Source organism: Hemitrygon akajei, chromosome 20 (assembly GCF_048418815.1).
Source record: "Hemitrygon akajei chromosome 20, sHemAka1.3, whole genome shotgun sequence".
Taxonomy (NCBI): Eukaryota; Metazoa; Chordata; class Chondrichthyes; order Myliobatiformes; family Dasyatidae; genus Hemitrygon; species Hemitrygon akajei.
The window spans coordinates 20598544-20616199 of record NC_133143.1 but is presented as its reverse complement, the minus strand read 5'-3'; the positions used below and the strand labels follow the sequence as shown (position 1 = coordinate 20616199).

General features: G+C 41.3%; 1 protein-coding gene across 7 annotated transcripts in view; it reads right to left on the bottom strand.

Annotated features, from left to right (window-relative positions):
• The window catches only part of LOC140713623 (F-actin-uncapping protein LRRC16A-like), a 328263-nt gene that overhangs the window by 201369 nt on the left and 109238 nt on the right, over nucleotides 1–17656 (bottom strand). For all 7 annotated transcript variants that reach the window (XM_073023966.1, XM_073023968.1, XM_073023970.1 and 4 more), the window contains 4 exons: nucleotides 6495–6616; nucleotides 1477–1574; nucleotides 920–990; nucleotides 557–630 (listed from right to left, as the gene is read on the bottom strand). In XM_073023966.1, the coding sequence (XP_072880067.1) occupies nucleotides 557–630; nucleotides 920–990; nucleotides 1477–1574; nucleotides 6495–6616 (365 nt within the window). The remainder of the gene's footprint in view (nucleotides 1–556; nucleotides 631–919; nucleotides 991–1476; nucleotides 1575–6494; nucleotides 6617–17656) is intronic.

Below are 17656 nucleotides of genomic sequence, written 5' to 3'. Positions count from 1 at the left end.
ATATGAGATTCAATCAAATTAATCCAAAACATACATTCTGCAGTCTAACCTGCATCAGCTGAATACCACTCCTATCATTAAAAACTAACTGAGGTTTAAGAATTAGCACCAAACTGACGGATTGCTCCAAGTAAATAAAAATAACTCAAGTTGGAATACTTTGAGCTCTTTTTGGGTTGAAGTTAAAATAATGAATTAAGTGAATAAATTGTAGTTAACTACAGCATACTGGTGAGTAGAATGTTACAATTTATCGAATACTTAACCACTTCACTTCAGAACTACTGTTTCAAAACAGAAGAGGTGTTCTACTTCTAAAAAAAAGTAACAGTGAAAACTTATGCAACCATGCACAATATTCAGATTTGAAATCTTTTGGTTATGAAGACATGTCTTTTGAGAACAATCGAAATGTATTTGCACCAAAATAAACAGGCAATTCTGTAACAGCAGCATTGATTTAATATCTTACAAAAGAAATCAACGTGCATTTGAACACTAATCAAAAAACTTAATTGATCAGGACAACCTCATTAAATACTAATGCTCAACTTACCTATGGTCCAGATGGCTGAAATCTTGCAAATTCAATTCCCTCGTGTCTTGTGTAAGGTAGATTGTATCCACATCCTTTAAAAGTACAAAGGATTTCAACTGGAGGGCAACTGAACTTTTAATCTAGTCTGTAATTATGTGTAAATTACATTAAACTGCTCCTTAAAAAGTTTAAGTAAATTACTTCAAGGACTTAAAATTCATAACTGAATACAAATGCTAAATAAGACATGTTGAGTTTGTTAGTTGCAAAATTGAAAACTATAATTTCCTGATCCAAAAGCATATCTTCATTTACATTTTTTCCTATTTCTTGCAAACGTACTTTTCTGTGTTTCTGAAACATTCTACTGAGTGTTCTTACCCACTGAACTTCCTCTCTGTATGGCAGTCCAAGCCAGTCACAAACACATGCGTACATCTGGGAGAATCCACCTTTAAACAAAGAATCTCAAATGTGACAAGAACATTATGGAAAGATTCAACTGGGTGTAAATGGAATCCAAAATACAGGAAGGATTAGTGTGATTTGATGCAGTAAAGGCAGAATAACAGGGACAAAGAATCATAGCTTTATGTGCACACAACAAAGTTGCTTAAATTATGATGAGTTGCAGGTCTGTGCATAGTCCTATATCAAAATTCACATGATAGCAATATAAACAGTAAAGCAAGTGTAGCAGCAGAAACAAGTATGGCATCATGCTGTGTTCATTATTTCAATGATAAACTAAATATTCCCAAAACTGCACAATCAAATGTTTAAATGGCAATAATAATCATTTCTGATGGAAATAACTTTTGAAGTGTAGGAGTATCTCTAACATTATTTGTGACAACGTAAACAAGCATTGCAATTCTTGAGGCATTGCTATTCTATTTCAGTCTTTGTCTCCAAAATTGGAATTTAATTTTACTCACCGCAGGGTCCAGTTTCGGCAATGTTCTGACTATCCCACAATGCCTGGACTGCTGAGAGCCGATCCGCAGGCTCCATTGTCACCTTTTTCATTACCCTCCTATTTTATACGGATGTAAAAAAGAAGATCTTATACTTCTGAGTCTATAAATTTCAGGCTCACTTGGGAATAAACAACTGCGCACAAGTTAGAAATGCTAATCAAAACAGAAATGGCAAGAAATGGTCAGCAATGCCAACAACATCTGTGGAAAGAGAAACAGAGTTAGTGCTGTTGGTCTGCTGCCTGAACAGTTGTGCACTTCCAATATTTTCCCTGTATTTCAGAGATCTGCAATGTTTTGGTTTTCAAAATACGTATAAAGTTCATGCTTGAACGTTGTCCCCTCTGAAGCCATTTTCCAGTTGAGAGAAGAGTGCTCACCACAATTTTCAAATCCTTAGGCTGTAAGAACAGTATCAGGTTCTGGAGACCACCTTGCTTAACAGAGAGTGCATGTAACATCACCACCATAGTCCATATATTCACACTTTTATATCGACAACTACTTTTGGATTCAAGAAAAATTGCATTACTTTTTATGTTTTCAACTAATAGCATTTGCAACAAATTACATTTAACATCATACCAGATCAAATGCTGTTTAAAACTGTAGAATTTGATTAAAGTAGATGAAGCTTAACATTTTGAAACTAGATCTTGACAGAGTACCAGAGACTCAAGATGAATACTACAAAAAAATGTAAAAGTAAGCAAGCAAAGGGGACACATTAGAAAAAGAAGCCAGGGTCTTTCAATATACTTACAAACAATAAAAGGGTAGTCAAAGAGATTGCAGGAGCCATGTATCTGTTGTCCATCTGCATTGCATTCTCTGTTCTGAATTTATTATGTTTATTTATGGTAACTAGTCACATGCATGGGGGCATGGTAAAAGTGAAGGGAATAAGTTACGTATTCTTGTTTATTTCAGTGGTTTGTAGCTTGGGATCGGCTGAGGTTGTATCTTTTGCTGACTGCTTAACATCGCTGAATAATGCTTAGCTGACACTTAGGTACGCTTAAGTTTCACTGCTTCAAGATTGTAAGCCTGCTAGTTGCTAATAAAGGATCGAACACGAGGAAATCTGTAGATGCTGCAAATTCAAGTGACACACACAAAATGCTGGTGGAATGCAGTAGGCCAGGCAGCATCTATAGGAAGAAGTACAGTCGACGTTTCGGGCCAAGACCCTTCATCAGGACTAACTGAAAGAAAAGATAGTAAGAGATTTGAAAGTAGGAGGGGGAGGGGGAAATCCAAAATGATAGGAGAAGACCGGAGGGGGTGGGATGAAGCTAATAGCTGGAAAGGTGATTGGCAAAAGGGATACAGAGCTGGAGAAGGGAAGGATCATGGGATGGGAGGCCTAGGGAGAAAGAAAGGGGGAGGGGAGCACCAGTGGGAGATGGAGAACAGGCAGAGTGACGGGCAGAGAGAGAAATCGAATCAAGGATTCAACTTTTGGAGCAATCATTGAAGCTGGGAGTGTCATGCAAGTATAATGACTCTGTAGTGGTCGCAGGCTAGTGAGAATTGTTTTTGCTTTGGTTTTGCTGTTACAGGAACAATAAGGCTTACTTAGGACCAAAACTTTCCTTAAAATAAAGTCTTAAGGTAGATTGCCAGATAACTCTCAGGTCAATGGAACTGCTCTGGGTGCAGATGTGTATGTGCCTCAAAGAGCATCCTGCCCAATTAATTGGAATCTTCAATAAGGTTGCCAGTTTGTTCTAATTAACTGGAGGTGTGTTCACTTAACACATGGGTGGCCTCAGCTGGTACTGCATTTCAATTTTTACATCCAGAAGAGGCACTAACAGGAGCTTGGAAAAACATGATACAGAACAAATGGAAGAAAGCAGTGGCAATGGAGTGAGTGATAACTGGATAGTTGTTGCGTGCCACTGAAAATATTCTCTCATTTCTACCTGATGCATATACATTTTCTCTCTGTTCCTCCCTGCCCCCACTTTTATCCTGAATGAGGATTGTCTCAGCACAAGTTTGTGCATGAACAATCTTTACGTCACCAGTTACTCATATATAACAAACTCAACAGCATTTCTAGGAATGCAGAGGTGACAAGGTTGTCATACTTCAGCATCAGCTATAAGACACTTCAAATATCACAATAATGGAAGCTTTAGAGAAACTGGATAGAGTAAAAAGGAGAAAGGTATTTAAAGGTTTGTCCTTTGGTTTGAATCGACAGGAACAGAGGTGTAGAAAAAAATTACAGGAGCAATGCCTGGAGGAGTGGAAACATTACACCCTTCTGTCCATAAAAAGAGATAATCTGACATCTGCAGACCAGTCAGCCTTATGTCAATAGTTGGGAATCTTTCAGAGACAAAATTAATTGCACCTACAAAGCATTAGTAAATGCCAGCCAGTTAATTAGTTCAAGCAAAATCATATTTGACTCATTGAGTTATATGAGGGGGTGGATGACGTATTCAAAAGGCATTGATAAAGGACAACACGTTATACAAACTGAAAGCCAAGGGAACAAAGATATAGTTGTTTTGTGATTACAAAATTAGCTGAGAGACACAAGGCAGAGAGTAATACAGCAGCTCTTTTTCAAACTGGAGGGAAGTTAGACAGGAAAGGCATAGATATGGGCCCAATGCAGGCAAATGGGATTAGTGCAAATACAGATAGGAATTAGTCGTCATGGCGATGTGGGCTAGAAGCATTTGCCTCTGTACATTTCATGATTCACTGCTATCCTCCAGCACTTGCATTTTTACCACTCTTCGTTTTGATGCATATTCATGGAATAAACTTAGTTATGCAGAGCACAATTTCAAAATCCGGAAATACTAAAGTCAGGTACTCAACAAACAGTGAGGAAGACAGGAACACACTTCAGGAGGTCATAGGCAGATGAAATTCACTGGTACACGGCAGAAGAAATAAACTGGAGGCAAGTTGTGAGCTGACAGATTTGAGAAAGAAAAATAAATCAAAATAGTGCAATTTTAAAAGTGGCGCAAAAACAGAATCCCCTGGAATTGGTTGTAAACAAACTTTGAAGGTGGAAGAGCACACTAAACCAAGGAAATTTCACTAAATGTTCATAAATTACTGATTACCCAACGACACAAAGATTTTGTGCAGTTCCAATCATAGCTCAATGGCAGGATTTCAAGAGGTTAGCAAGAGGACAGAGGAAATTTTCTGAAGTGGGGCTTGCCGTGCAGAACTTCAGTTGCACAGAGATAAGGTAAGGTTGTTAATCTTGGAAGCATGGTTTAAGGAAAACAAATTTTCAAGTTGTTAAAAGGTTTTGATGTAGCAAATAAGGATAAAGATTTTCCAGCAGCAGCAGAGTCAGTAATCAAAGGAAAGGGATTTAAGTTATCTGGCTAAAGAATTAATGGAGAAACAGGAGAGGAGAATTGCTGCTTTACTTGACGTAATTATGATCTGGAATTTATTCCTTCATGCGAGATGGAATCAGATTAAAAATAATGTTTAAACAGGATGGGAAGTGGAAGAACACAGAACTCAGAATTAGACAGCACAGGACAGGCCCTTCGGCCCACAATATATGTGCTGAACATGATGCCACATTAAATTAAATCTCTCTGGCCTGCACATTACTTATATTTTCCATTCCCTGGACGTTCATGTGTCTATCCAAAAACCTCTTAACAATCACTATCGTACCTGCCTCGGTGATACTGAGATATATCCTAAGATGCACTGGGACACATCCTCAGTGATGGGTCTTTTCACATCAGGCACTCTCACCCAGCTGACCCAGTGGGGTTGATCAGACCCTGGCTTGTGTCCCAGCTGCAGTGGTCCACTGGTCACACCTCTTGATCCAGAGCCATCTGGAGACACGCCCAGCAGCCTCAGTGACGGTCCTGATGGCTCTTCTCTTTGCAGCCCCCATAATGCCAAGGAGAGAGTAGGTTCTACACAGTGAGCAACCAGCAAAACCTCTACAGGCTGACATCATGCCCTCCAGCCCCGTCTCTGGCACTGCTCTACCAGCTCCTGGTGCTTGGTTTCTTTACGGCCAAACGCCTCCTCAATCTGGTCTTCCCACGGAACTGTCAGTGCTACCGTGGCTACCTGCTTCCATAACTATCCCTGGCAGCCTACTCCAGGCACCCATCGTTCTCTGATAAACAAAGAAAAACACACATCCCCTTTAAACTTTCTCTCATGTCATCTAAGACTTAATATTCTACCCTGAGTAAAAGACTCTCACTGTCTACTTTATCTATACTCTCATATTTTATACATTTTTGTTTATTAGGTCTCCTCTCACCTTCCAATGCTTCAAAGAGAACAACTACAGATTTTCCATTCTATTCTTATAGCTCTTATGCCCTAATCCAGGCAAACATCTTCTGCACCCTTTCCAAAGCCTTGTCATCGGACAACCGGAATTGTACACAGCACGGCTGCTGCTTCACGCCTCCAGCATTCCAGTTTCATTCCTGACCCGTGGGAAGTTTGCAATAATCTCCCTGCAAAGGGACATGCAGATTGGTAGGCAGCGGAATCTGGGGCAAGACGAAGTATGAATGTGGGGAGTAACAGATTGCAGAGAAAACTAGTGTTTGCTCTGTGTGCCAGTACTGACTAGATGGGCCGAAACATCATCCTTCTCAGTCTTATTGAAATATAATGCATAAACACAAACTGGAACTTGGTGAGATCTACAATGTTACGGGAACAGGGCAGACAAATATAAACCATTGGAAAGCTCGTCCCTCGTGCTGGCAGAGACAATGAATCACCTCCTCTTGTGCTGCATAATTTCCTTTATTAATATAATCTACCACAAATACCTAGGAGGAAGCACGAATTGGAAATACAGCATCATTTTCAATAGGTTTAGATAACTGGGAAATAAAAAATAAAGGCAATAGATTCTTAAAGCTTTTCATCAAACTGGTTTTAAATTTTACACCTGCTTCAATGCTACAAAGGTCAAGGTCTGGAGTACATACATTGGAGAGAGTCCGGGGAGCATCTTCTTCAAACACGATCCGAGGTAGCCCACTACTTCATTCACCTCCTCTGAAGTGGTTAGTTTGAGGGGAAATGTACATCGGTCAGTTTCTACAACCAGCTGAAAAACAGAACAATTCACAAATGTTTCAACTCTGAGCTCTCAATCAAGTACAAGTTAGAGCATTATTATAATTCTTCAAGACTGACATCACCTCGAGACAGACTTTGTGCTTTAAATTCCCTTCTTATATCCCCCATAAGCATCTTTTGGTTCAGTCTCGCAAGAATTACCCAAATTGTTGTACTGTTCTTTTCTCGATGTGCAGCAACATAAATCAATCAAGAGGTTTTATTGAAACAATTAAATGCCTAAGAACCATAGCTTCTTGATAGCTGTGACTATCTGGGGAGGGAAACAGCTGGGGTGTTCCATCTTTTCTTTACATTGACACTGACCTGGAAAGGTATACCATGTCTTCCCATTTCTCTGGGAGAACACTGTTGACAAATGGTTTACTGTGGAAGGGCATCTCTGCTATAATATCCTGGAATCCCTGAGGGTCAATAAAATCCCCACCTCAGGCAGAGATTGGAATATCATTTAATAATACTAGTTTAAGCCCATCAGTGAGTTTGAAAGCTACCAAAAAAACCATGCAAACTGGCTAGTTGAGAGGAAATCCTAGACAATGGCTGTGGGGCATTTAAAAAATATGAATGTTGCATGCAAAAAGAACCCATGCACACCAGAGGCAAAAATACCCAACTCTTCAAAAGTATCATCACTCCAAGTCAACCTTTCTTTGCAGTTCACAAAACTTACCCATGAAATAAAAATTCAGACCAGAGTATGTTAAAGGAAGCTGTGAACACCACAAGAAAATCTCAAAACTACCCCTAATTCATATAAAATACATGGCCCCAAGGCTTAAAAAGTTCTGATTCCTACTAATGTTCTGAGATGGAAACCTACCAAATAATAAGATTGCTTCAGAGGGAAGTGGTGGCGGGTTTGGAAATCTTAATTTCTTTCTTTGAATTTCTGACAATAATATTCACATCTATGAATGCCCTGATGAAGGGACTCCACCAAAAACACTGACTGTTCACTTCCTTCTGGAGGTTGTCTAGGCCACTCCGTTTCTCCAACAGTTTGAGTTTTGTTCCAAATGTCAGCAAGTTTAAGGCGAAAAGCAAAGGGGTTAAAAGGGACCTGAGGGGCAACTCCTCCAAGATGAAGGCATGCATATGGAACAGGCTGCCAGTGACAATAACAACACTCAAAAGCCACTTGCATTAGAACATAGATTGGGCGAGTTTAGAGGGATAAGCACCAAACGGGAACAAATGAGACAAGCTTAGTGGGCACAATGGTGGGTATGGACAAGTTGAGGCAGAGTGCTTGTTTCCATCTACATTATGCCACGGCTCTCTGACACACTTTACAGAAGCAGCATACAGAGGATCTGGAAGAAGATGGCGCCAGCGAACAACACTACCAAAGGCAGCGTACTCAAAACAGGTCACGAAGCAACTCCCTTCACTTCTTTAATGTCTTTGTTTTACTTCAGATATGGTTCTGCCACTGTTGGGAGCCTGTTATCTACATTCTGGCAGTGTGTTTTCAGACCAATTGAGTGATCCGGCACTTTGCTGACTCCAGGAGGGTTCTGCGAGGCCGCTAACAAAGCGTACAGCATGGGCCACGAGACCATAAGATATAGGAGCAGGATTAGGTATGTGGCCCATTATGTCCGCTCCCCTATTTCCTCATGTCTGATCCATTATTCCGCTCTGCCCCAATCTCCTGCCTTCTCCCCTTCATGACTTGACCAATCAAGATTCTAGTAACCTCTGCCTTAAATATCCGTAAAGACTTGGCCTCCACAGCTTCCTGTGACAAAGAATTCCACAGATTTCTGAACATCACTGAAAGCAAGTCTTCTGTTGATCCTCAACGCAGCAACGTATGGAAAAGCACAATCACAGCAGGACCCGGAGAAGGTAAGGTTCCCCGAAGTGCAGTAGACAATTCTGCCAGCGAGTACCCAGAGGCCAGGATGCCAGGAGACAGGGCGTGAACGCATGATTGATTCTATCTCGTGCTGATTAAGGTGCCGAGGAAATTGTTGAGGCAGATGCAGAGGGCGAGTGGGTGTTCCAACGCTGTCTACCAGCCTCTCACTCCCTGCTGCCAGAGGAAGGTGTACGCATGTGACAGTCTGTCTCTCCCTCTTGTTTGCTGTTCCCGAGGGAAGGTCCTTGCATTCAAATGATCTCTCTCTCTCTCTCTCTCTCTCTCTCTCTATCTCTCAAAGTCGTCAGAGGATGGTACTAAAGCAATGTTTAATTGACATGGTTTGTGGACTGCAGACTCTTATGATTTGTTTCTAGTTCTTCTGGTCGCTCCTGTTTTTGTTGCTAGTTTGGGTGAGTTTGAATTGAGGTGGCCTGCAGGTAATGAACACTGAGCTGAACTGAATATTCCTTTTGATTTTGTGGTTTATACAGTATTCCGCCTTTTTGCTGTTTGTGCAATTTTTTTGTATGGGGGTGGGGGGGTTGATGTTTTCTTCTTTTAACAGGTTCCATGGTTTTTCTTTGCTTCCTGGCTGTCTGGGAGGAAGACAAATCTCAGAGTTGTATATTGTACACATACTTCCATAATAAATGTACTTTGAATCTTGAATCTCTGAATCCATAGTTTAAAATGTAGCTTTGGGCAAAACACACTACTTACTCCAAAGAAAAAATTCTTTCTCAACTTCCCATTCATAGTTATGCAAGACTCCTCCTCAACCTTTAAGTAAACAAAGCCTTTACCAAAGCTTATCTGTGTCTGCCTCCATTAACACTCCCATTTTTAAAATGGTAAATTAATAATTAAGTTCATCAATGATCGACTGAACCAGGCCTCAATGCTTGTAGTTGTGAGCACCAATATTAATGGCTTCACTGCAGACAGGTAGAATGGCTACCCAAAGGTATTGAAACAAAGGTGCTTATGTTGAAAAGGCATCAAGCAGAGACAAGTTTCCTGCAAGATCTGATTTGCAGAACCTTGAGGGCATGGATTTCAACAAAGAAATATTTCATTGCCATCAAGGCAGCCACAGCATTGATTCCATCTCAAGCAAGCTGTGAAAAACTTTAAAACCTCAAAAATGAAATGTGAAGTAAGTCATTCTGCGTGCTGCGCATTACATTTTTTTCTGGATCTTTGCAAGTTGTTTTAAACAAGAGCAGCTTCATTTAATGAATGATAAAATACACCTTGTACATGAATCGTTACACACCAGTTACTGGTTGGGCTGACTTTATAATCCTTTAACAACACCATGAACAGTGGGGAGAACGGTACAGTGTCAGTGAAAAGATAAGCGTTACTTATTTTATTTAGCAATACAATGTGGAGCAGGCCACTCCAGCTCTTCAACCCACCCCTGCCAGCCAGCAACTCCACCACCCCGATAACCCTAACCTAATCACGGGACGACTTACAGTGACCGATTAACCCACCCGATATGTCTTTGGACTGTGGGAGAAAACGCTGGCATTCAATACCGTAACTCCGGAACTAACTCGTTAAAGTCTGGAACATCCTGAGCGGTAAATGTGTTGCACTAACTGCTATGCTAATGTGGTAACCCTGACCACATACTAAACGAAACTATGCACCCATCATTTCAATTTCACCAGCCTCTCAAACAGTGAAATAGTGTATCACACCAGGCACCCACGAGTGGCAAAAGACACTATTGTTTTAAAACAGGGTTTATATTACTGAATGTATTGACCAAATGAATGTAAGATGCTCCTGCACTGCTTATGTTTTGTATATATTGCTTTTCGTGGATAACATTTAGTTATAAAATTTATGAAAAATAACAAAGGGCCTTGCTAGGGAAATAGATACTGAGCCAAAACGGACAGAAAAAAATGACAGGTTGCATAGATGGGAAGCTGAATGAATAGAAATTCTCTGAATTCAACTTCACCTTGCTTTTCACAAATTTTCAAAGTGCAAGAGGTTAGATCATCTGACTCATGATAGATACGGTTTTGTAATAAGTAATTTTGATAAACGTAAAGCTGGTGGAAAGGGGTGGAGAATGAATTATAGAAAGCTATAAGTTCCGTCACCAATACGCTGGCAACAGATAAACGATATAAGAAAGTGAAACTGCTGTTCGTGAAAGTGGCTTTTTGAAGAGATAAGAGTTGGAGATGAAAGTGTGGAGTTTATAGACAGCAGAAAGCTAACTAACTAGATTAGCTAATCCTCCAGTGTCCCTGACAACTACAACTGCTAGAAGTGCATCCAGCTGCAGCTTCTAACAATCCGTGTTACGGAATTGGAGCTGGAACTGGATAAACTCCAAATCATTCAGGAGACTGAGGAGGTGGTAGATAGGACATATAGAGAGGTAGTTACACCCAAAGTGCAGGACACAGGAAACTGGGTGACAGTCAGGAAGGGGAAAGGGGTTAGGGAGCCAGTGCTGATTACCCCTGTGGCCATTCCCCTCAACAACAGGTAGATCAGTTTGGATATTGTTGGGGGCGATGACCTAACAGGAGTCACAGTGGCCGTGTCTCCGGCACTGAATCTGCCTCTGTGACTCAGAAGCAAAGGGTGGAAAAGATGTACGCTGTGGTGACAGGGGATTCACTAGTTAGGGGAACGGACAGGAGGTTCTGTTGGCGAGAATGAGATTCCTGGATAGTATGTTGCCTCCTGGGTGGCAGGGTCTGGAACATCTTGAATCAAGTCTTAAATAGGAGGATGAACAGCCAGAAGTCATGGCCCATGTAGGTACCAATGACATGGGTAGGCCAAGTGATGAGGTTCTGCAAAGTGAGTTCAGGGAGTAAAGGGCAGAACCTCCAGCATTATGATCTCAGGGTTGCTACCCATGCCATGTGCTAGAGAGGGCAGAACTAGGAAGATTTTATATAGTTTAATATGTGGCAAAGAAGTTGTTAGAAGGGAGGGCGTAAGATTTTTGGATCATTGGGGTCTCTTCTAGGAAAGGTGTGACCTGCACAGAAGGGCTGGTTTGCACCTGAACTGGAGGGGACTAATATTTTAGCGGGAAGTGTGTTAATGCTGCTTGGTTGGGTTCAAACTAGAGTTGCAGGGCAACGAGAACCAGAGTACCAGAACAATTAACGGAGAGGTTGTGGAGGCAGACGTTGGAAAGACCTCAGACAAAGTTAGGAATCAAAAGGTTGAGCATGGTGTGACTAGTGTCCTGACCTGCACATATTTCAGTGCAAGAAGTATCACAGGAAAGGCTGAAGATGAATTAGCTGGTTTACAAAGAGAGGCAAGTGTAGTGAGGAGAGGCTGCTGATAGGGCAAGATTTCAGTCATAGGGTGAATTGCAACGCAAGAGGTGGACATAATCGAAAAGGGTGAACAAAGGACCGAAGGCATTGTATTTGAATGCACACGGTATACAGAATAGTGTAGGTCAACTTGCAGCATAGTTGCAGATTGGCAGGTATGATGTTGTAGGTATCACTGAATCATGGATGAAAGAAGATTACAGCTGTTAGCTTAATGTCCAAGGATATACAGGCAGGAAGGCAGAGGGTGCGACATTGCTCTGTTGGTAAAAAATGAGATCAAATCATTAGAAAGAGGTGACATTGGGTCAGAAAATGTTGAATCATTGTGGATAGAACTAACAGTAAAAAGACCCTAATGGGAGTTATATACAGACCCCCAAACAGTAGTAAGGATGTGGCCTACAAATTACAGCAGGAGATAGAAAATGCTCGCCAAAAGGGCAATGTTACAATAGTCATGGGGGATTTCAATATGCAGGTAGATTGGGAAAATCAGGCTGGTGCTGGATTCCAGGAAGGGGAATTTCTAGAATACCTACGAGAAGGCTTTTTAGAACTTGCGGATTTTAGAGCTTGCCATTGCGGATCTAGAGGATCAAATGTTCTGGATCGGGTGTTGTGCAATGAACCAGAATTGATTGGATGGCCTACGGTAAAAGAACCCTTAGGGGAAAGTGATCATAATATGATCGAATTCACCCTGAAATTTGAGAAGGGGAAGCTAAAGTCAGATGTATCAGTATTACCGTGGAGTAAAGGGAATTACAGAGGCATGAGAGAGGAGTTGGCCAGAATCAATCGGAAAAGAACACTGGCAGGGATGATGGCTGAAATTTCTGGAAGCAATTTGTAAGGCACAGGATATGTACATCCCAAAGAGGAAGAAGTATTCTAAAGGCAAGTTGACACAGCCATGGCTAACAAGTGAAGTCAAAGCCAACATAAAAGCCAAAACAAAAATTACTGGGAGTAAACACAAAAACATTGACTGCTCATTTCAACGGATGCTGCCCAACCTGCTGAGGTCATCCAGCAGATTTGTATGTCTTGAAAAATTACTGGGAAGTTGATTTGGAAGCTTTTAAAAACCAACAGGCAACTAAAAAATCATTAAGGTAAAGATGGAATATGAAAGTAAGCTAGCCAATATAATTAAAGAGGATACCCAGTTTCTTCAGATACATAAAAGTGTAAAAGAGAGGCGAGAGTGGACATTGGACTGCTGGAAAAGATGCTGGAGAGGTAGTAATGGGGGACAAGGAAATGGCAGACAACCTGAATAAATATCTTGCATTACTCTTCAATGTGGAAGACACTAGCAGTATGATGGAAGTTCCAGGTGTCGGGATCATGAAGTGTGAGAAGTTACCATTACTAGAGAAAAAGTTCGTGGGAAACTGAAAGGTCTGAAGGTAGATAAGTCACTTGGATCAGAGAGGGTACACCCCAGGGTTCTCAAAGAGGTGGCTGAAGAAATTGTGGAGGCACTACTGAGGAACTTTAAAGAATCACTAGCTTCTGGAATGGTTCTGGAAGACAAGAAAATTGAAAATGCACTCCACTCTACAAGAAGGCAGAGAGGCAGAAGAAAGGACACTTTAGGTCAGTTAGTCTGACCTCAGTGGTTGGGAAGATGTTGGAGTTGATGATTAAGGATGAGGTCTCAGGGTACATGGAGGCACGTGATAAAATAGGCCATAGTCAGCATTGTTTCCTCAAGGGAAAATCTTGCCTGACAAACCTGTTGGAATTCGTTGAGGATATAACAAGCAGGATCGACAAAGGAAAATCGATTGATGTTGTATACTTTGACTTTCAGAAGGCCTTTGACAAGGTGCCACATGTGGCTGCTTAAGAAGCTATGCACCAATGGTATTACAGGAAAGATTCCAGCATGGATAAAGCAGTGGCTGATTGACAGAAGACAAAGACGGGGAATAAAGGAAGCCTTTTCTGGTTAGCTTTCGGTGACTAGTGATGTTCCACAGGGACTGATTCTTTTTATGTTCTATGTCAATGATTTGGATGATGGAATTGACAGCTTTGTTACAAAGTTTTCAGATGACATGAAGGTAGGCGGAGGAGCAGGTAACTTTGAGTAAGTAGAGAGGCTAGAGGCTTGTTACAATTAGAATGAGCAAAGAAGTGGCAGATGGAATACAGCGTTGGGAACTGTTGGTCATGCACTTTGGGAGAAGTAAAAGGGGTGTCTATTTTCTAAATGGAGAGAAAATACAAAAAGATGCAAAGGGATTCGGGAGTCCTTGTGCAGATTCCCTAAAGGTTAATTTGCTGGTTGTGTCTGTAGTGAGGAAGGTAAATCCGATGTTGGCACTTATTTCAAGAGGACTAGAATAGAAAAATAAGGGTGTAATGTTAAAACTTTATAAAAGCACTGGTGAAGCCTCACATGGAGTACTGAGAGCAGTTTGGGGCTCCTTATCTTAGAAAAGATATGCTGAAGCTGGAAAGGATCCAAAGGAGGTTCACAAAAATGATTCCAGGATTGAATGGCTTGTCATGTGAAAAGCGTCTGATGGCTGTGGACCTGTATTCATTAGAATTCAGAAGAACAAGGGGTGACCTTATTGGAATCCATTGAATGGTGAAAAGACTTGATAGAGTGAATGTGGAGAGGATGTTTCCTACAGTGGTAGAGTCTAAGACCAAAGGACACAGCCTCACAATACAGGGGTGTCTTTTTGGAACGGAGAAGAGGAGGAATTTTTTTTTAGCCACAGAATGGTGAATCTGTGGAATTCTTTGCCAAAGGCATCTGTGGAGGCCAGGTCTTTATGTATATTTAAGGCCGAGGTTGACAGATTTTTGATTAGTCAGGGCATGAAGGGATACAGGGAGAGGGCAGGAGGTTTGAGGCTGAGGGGGAAACTGAATCGGCCATGATGAAATGGTGGAACATACTCGATGGACCAAATGGCCTCATTCTGTTCCTATATCCTATGATCTTAAAACCAATATAAGTAAAGGCAGAAGGGTTTAAGGTACAAAGTCTGAATGGTCCAAATCAGATAGCCACATGCCATTTGATACTATATTGTTTAATCAATGATGAAATTTGCCACTTTATTCAATGCAACAGCAAAGCTATTGGTTTACTGTATAAACAGGCCTATCTGATGGCAAGACCATCGATTTCTCGAACTTCCGGTAATTGCCCCACCATCTCTTCACCATTCCTGCTCCCCCTCTCTCAGTTTATCTCCTTACCTGCCCATCACGCCCCTCTGGTGCTCTTCCCCATTCTCTTTCCTCCATGGACTTCAGTCCTCTCGTATCAGATTCCACCTTCTCCAGCCCTTTATCTCCTTCACCAATCAACTTCCCAGCTCTTTTCTTCACCCCTTCCAGCTCTCCCATTTACCTACCACCTATCAACCTGGCACTTCTTCCTCTCCCGTCCCCACCTTCTTACCCCGACATCTCTTCCTTCCCGGTCCTGAGGAAACGTCGACTGTACTCTTTTCCATGGATGCTGCCCCGCCTCCTGAGTTTTTCTAGCATTTTGTGTGTGCTGATTTATAGATGAAGACTTTACATAACACATAAAACTTGTGGTCTGCTGGGCAGCAGTAATCCCTACCCTCATATGTGCTTTTGAGACTGGGACTGATAAAGACCTTGGCGGGGGAAACAAAGGCCTGTGGGGAAGACAAAGGCCTACGGGTGGGGGGGGGAGAGAGACAAAGGCAATGGATGGATAGCTACCACCATCATCTCCACAACAAGTTTAAAATTCATTGGAAGGACAAGCAAATCAATGTTAGAGTCTCATCCAGGGCAATATACCTAGTAATGATACAATCAAGACCCAGCATAGTAATAATCAATTGGCCATGTTGGGCAGGCCTCATCATTCACTAGTCCAACAAGAGACTTGGTTTTCTGGGCTTGGTCAGGCAGAGAAAGGAAAGGATTCAAAAATGTGCTCAAAATTTATTTTAAGAAATGCAAGATCCTCGCCAACTCCTATGAACCTCTGGCGGCCCACAACCACTCAAAGTCGAGGAGGAACATTCAGGATTGTATTGAAAATTGAATCCGGAGACTCTTGGTGGCGCTAAATGGAGTAGGTCGCATTTTGGGCTCTGCTCCGATCCTTTTTCAATGTACTAATCTCCCCTTTATTATATGTATTAAAGTGTCTTTAACATCTTTATATGTTTGAAATTTGAAGTTTAATTGACGGAAATGACTTCCAGAACAAGAAAATTGAATCCGTTCACTGGGAATAAAGGGAAACCCTGCATATTAGTGAGGAAGATTTAGACTCCTCAGCTACTAGCCACCCACTTGAATTTTTGGGCACTATCTGCCCCACCTATGAGAGTCTGTGGTCCCCACTGTCCTTGCATCTCGCAATGCACAAAACCAGAGTGGAAATAAGGTATCCTCAATTCTTCAAACTGCCTGGGTATTAGTTAGTAAAATGCAGACAAAGTAACATTTGGGCGCTTCATAGTACTGAATGAGAAGACATTTTTCCAAATAAATATTGGGAAACTATTTACATCTATCCCTGGTACAATCTCCATTCCCTAGCCACCAACTTCACCCACCTTCCTCGCAACTATCCGATTTGAAACAAGCTGTTAGCAACCTGGTTTTGAGCATCAAGTTGTCACACGACCAGCAACTCCTTCATAACAATACTTGAGCTCATCTGTTGTTGAAAACTGTATTTGTATTGTAACTGCTGCATTGCTTTTCAGGGCATCCTAAAGCACTTTGCACTTTGTTTCTCAAGTGCAGTCATAATATGATGTATGAAGCACATCAGGATGAAAACCTTTGTACATTTTACTGTCAATCTGAAATCAGAATTTTGAAAATAGAGAAGATAAATCTGGCAGTACAACAGAAATAAATAGCTCACAAAAATCATAATGTCTTATACAATGAGCTAAAATTCGCTTTTCAAAGCATGTGTCCTTCCATTGCGATATTTAAAAATAATTACTGTGTTTAATAATGCCTTTAGATGCACGACATTTCTGTTGTGTTACAAAGTGCCAGGACTGGGGTCAGAGGAGGTGAATTCCAGAAAATAAATGAAGATTTTGCTTGCTTTGCATTAGTAAGTTTATGAAGAGCAAGGGAGGTGAACCACCATCTTACCATTAACAACTCATTGCACAGGCCGAGCAGCTTAGTGTGCTGATAGGCCAGTGAGTTTCTCAAATACTTTATCCCTTCTGATTAGGAATTTTACCTCTCTGTTATTGGGAGTTAGCCTATCGTTGCCTTCTGGATATTTGCAGTTATTCATAATGAAGAATGAAAAAAAAAGGGATTTTACATACCAGACTACAACCAGAGGTCATGGGTTAAGGGTGAAAGGTGAGAAGTTTAAGGGGAACATGAGGGGAAACTTCTTCACTCAGAAGGTCATGAGTGTTTTGGAATGAGCTGGCAGTACAAGTGGTGCATGGGAGCTTGATATCCAAGTTTAAGAGAAGTTTTGATAGGTACATGGATGGTAGGGGTATGGAGGGCTATGGTCTTGGTGTAGGTCGATGCTTAAATTGTTTCTGACATGGACTAGATGGGCTGAAAGGCTTGGTTCTGTACCGTACTTCTCTATGATTCTATAACCTGCCATTTCTTTGTTTTTTGTTATCAGTTCATCAGAAGTCCCACGCCTACCCTATTCCTACATAGATTGAAGCTCTTACTGTTTATGAATAAACCTTTCTACCATATTGAGGTCACTATCACCTCAGACATTTTGATCCAGTTCTGCTGAATTACAGACTCAGAGCTATGACTGTTCTTTCTTCCTACC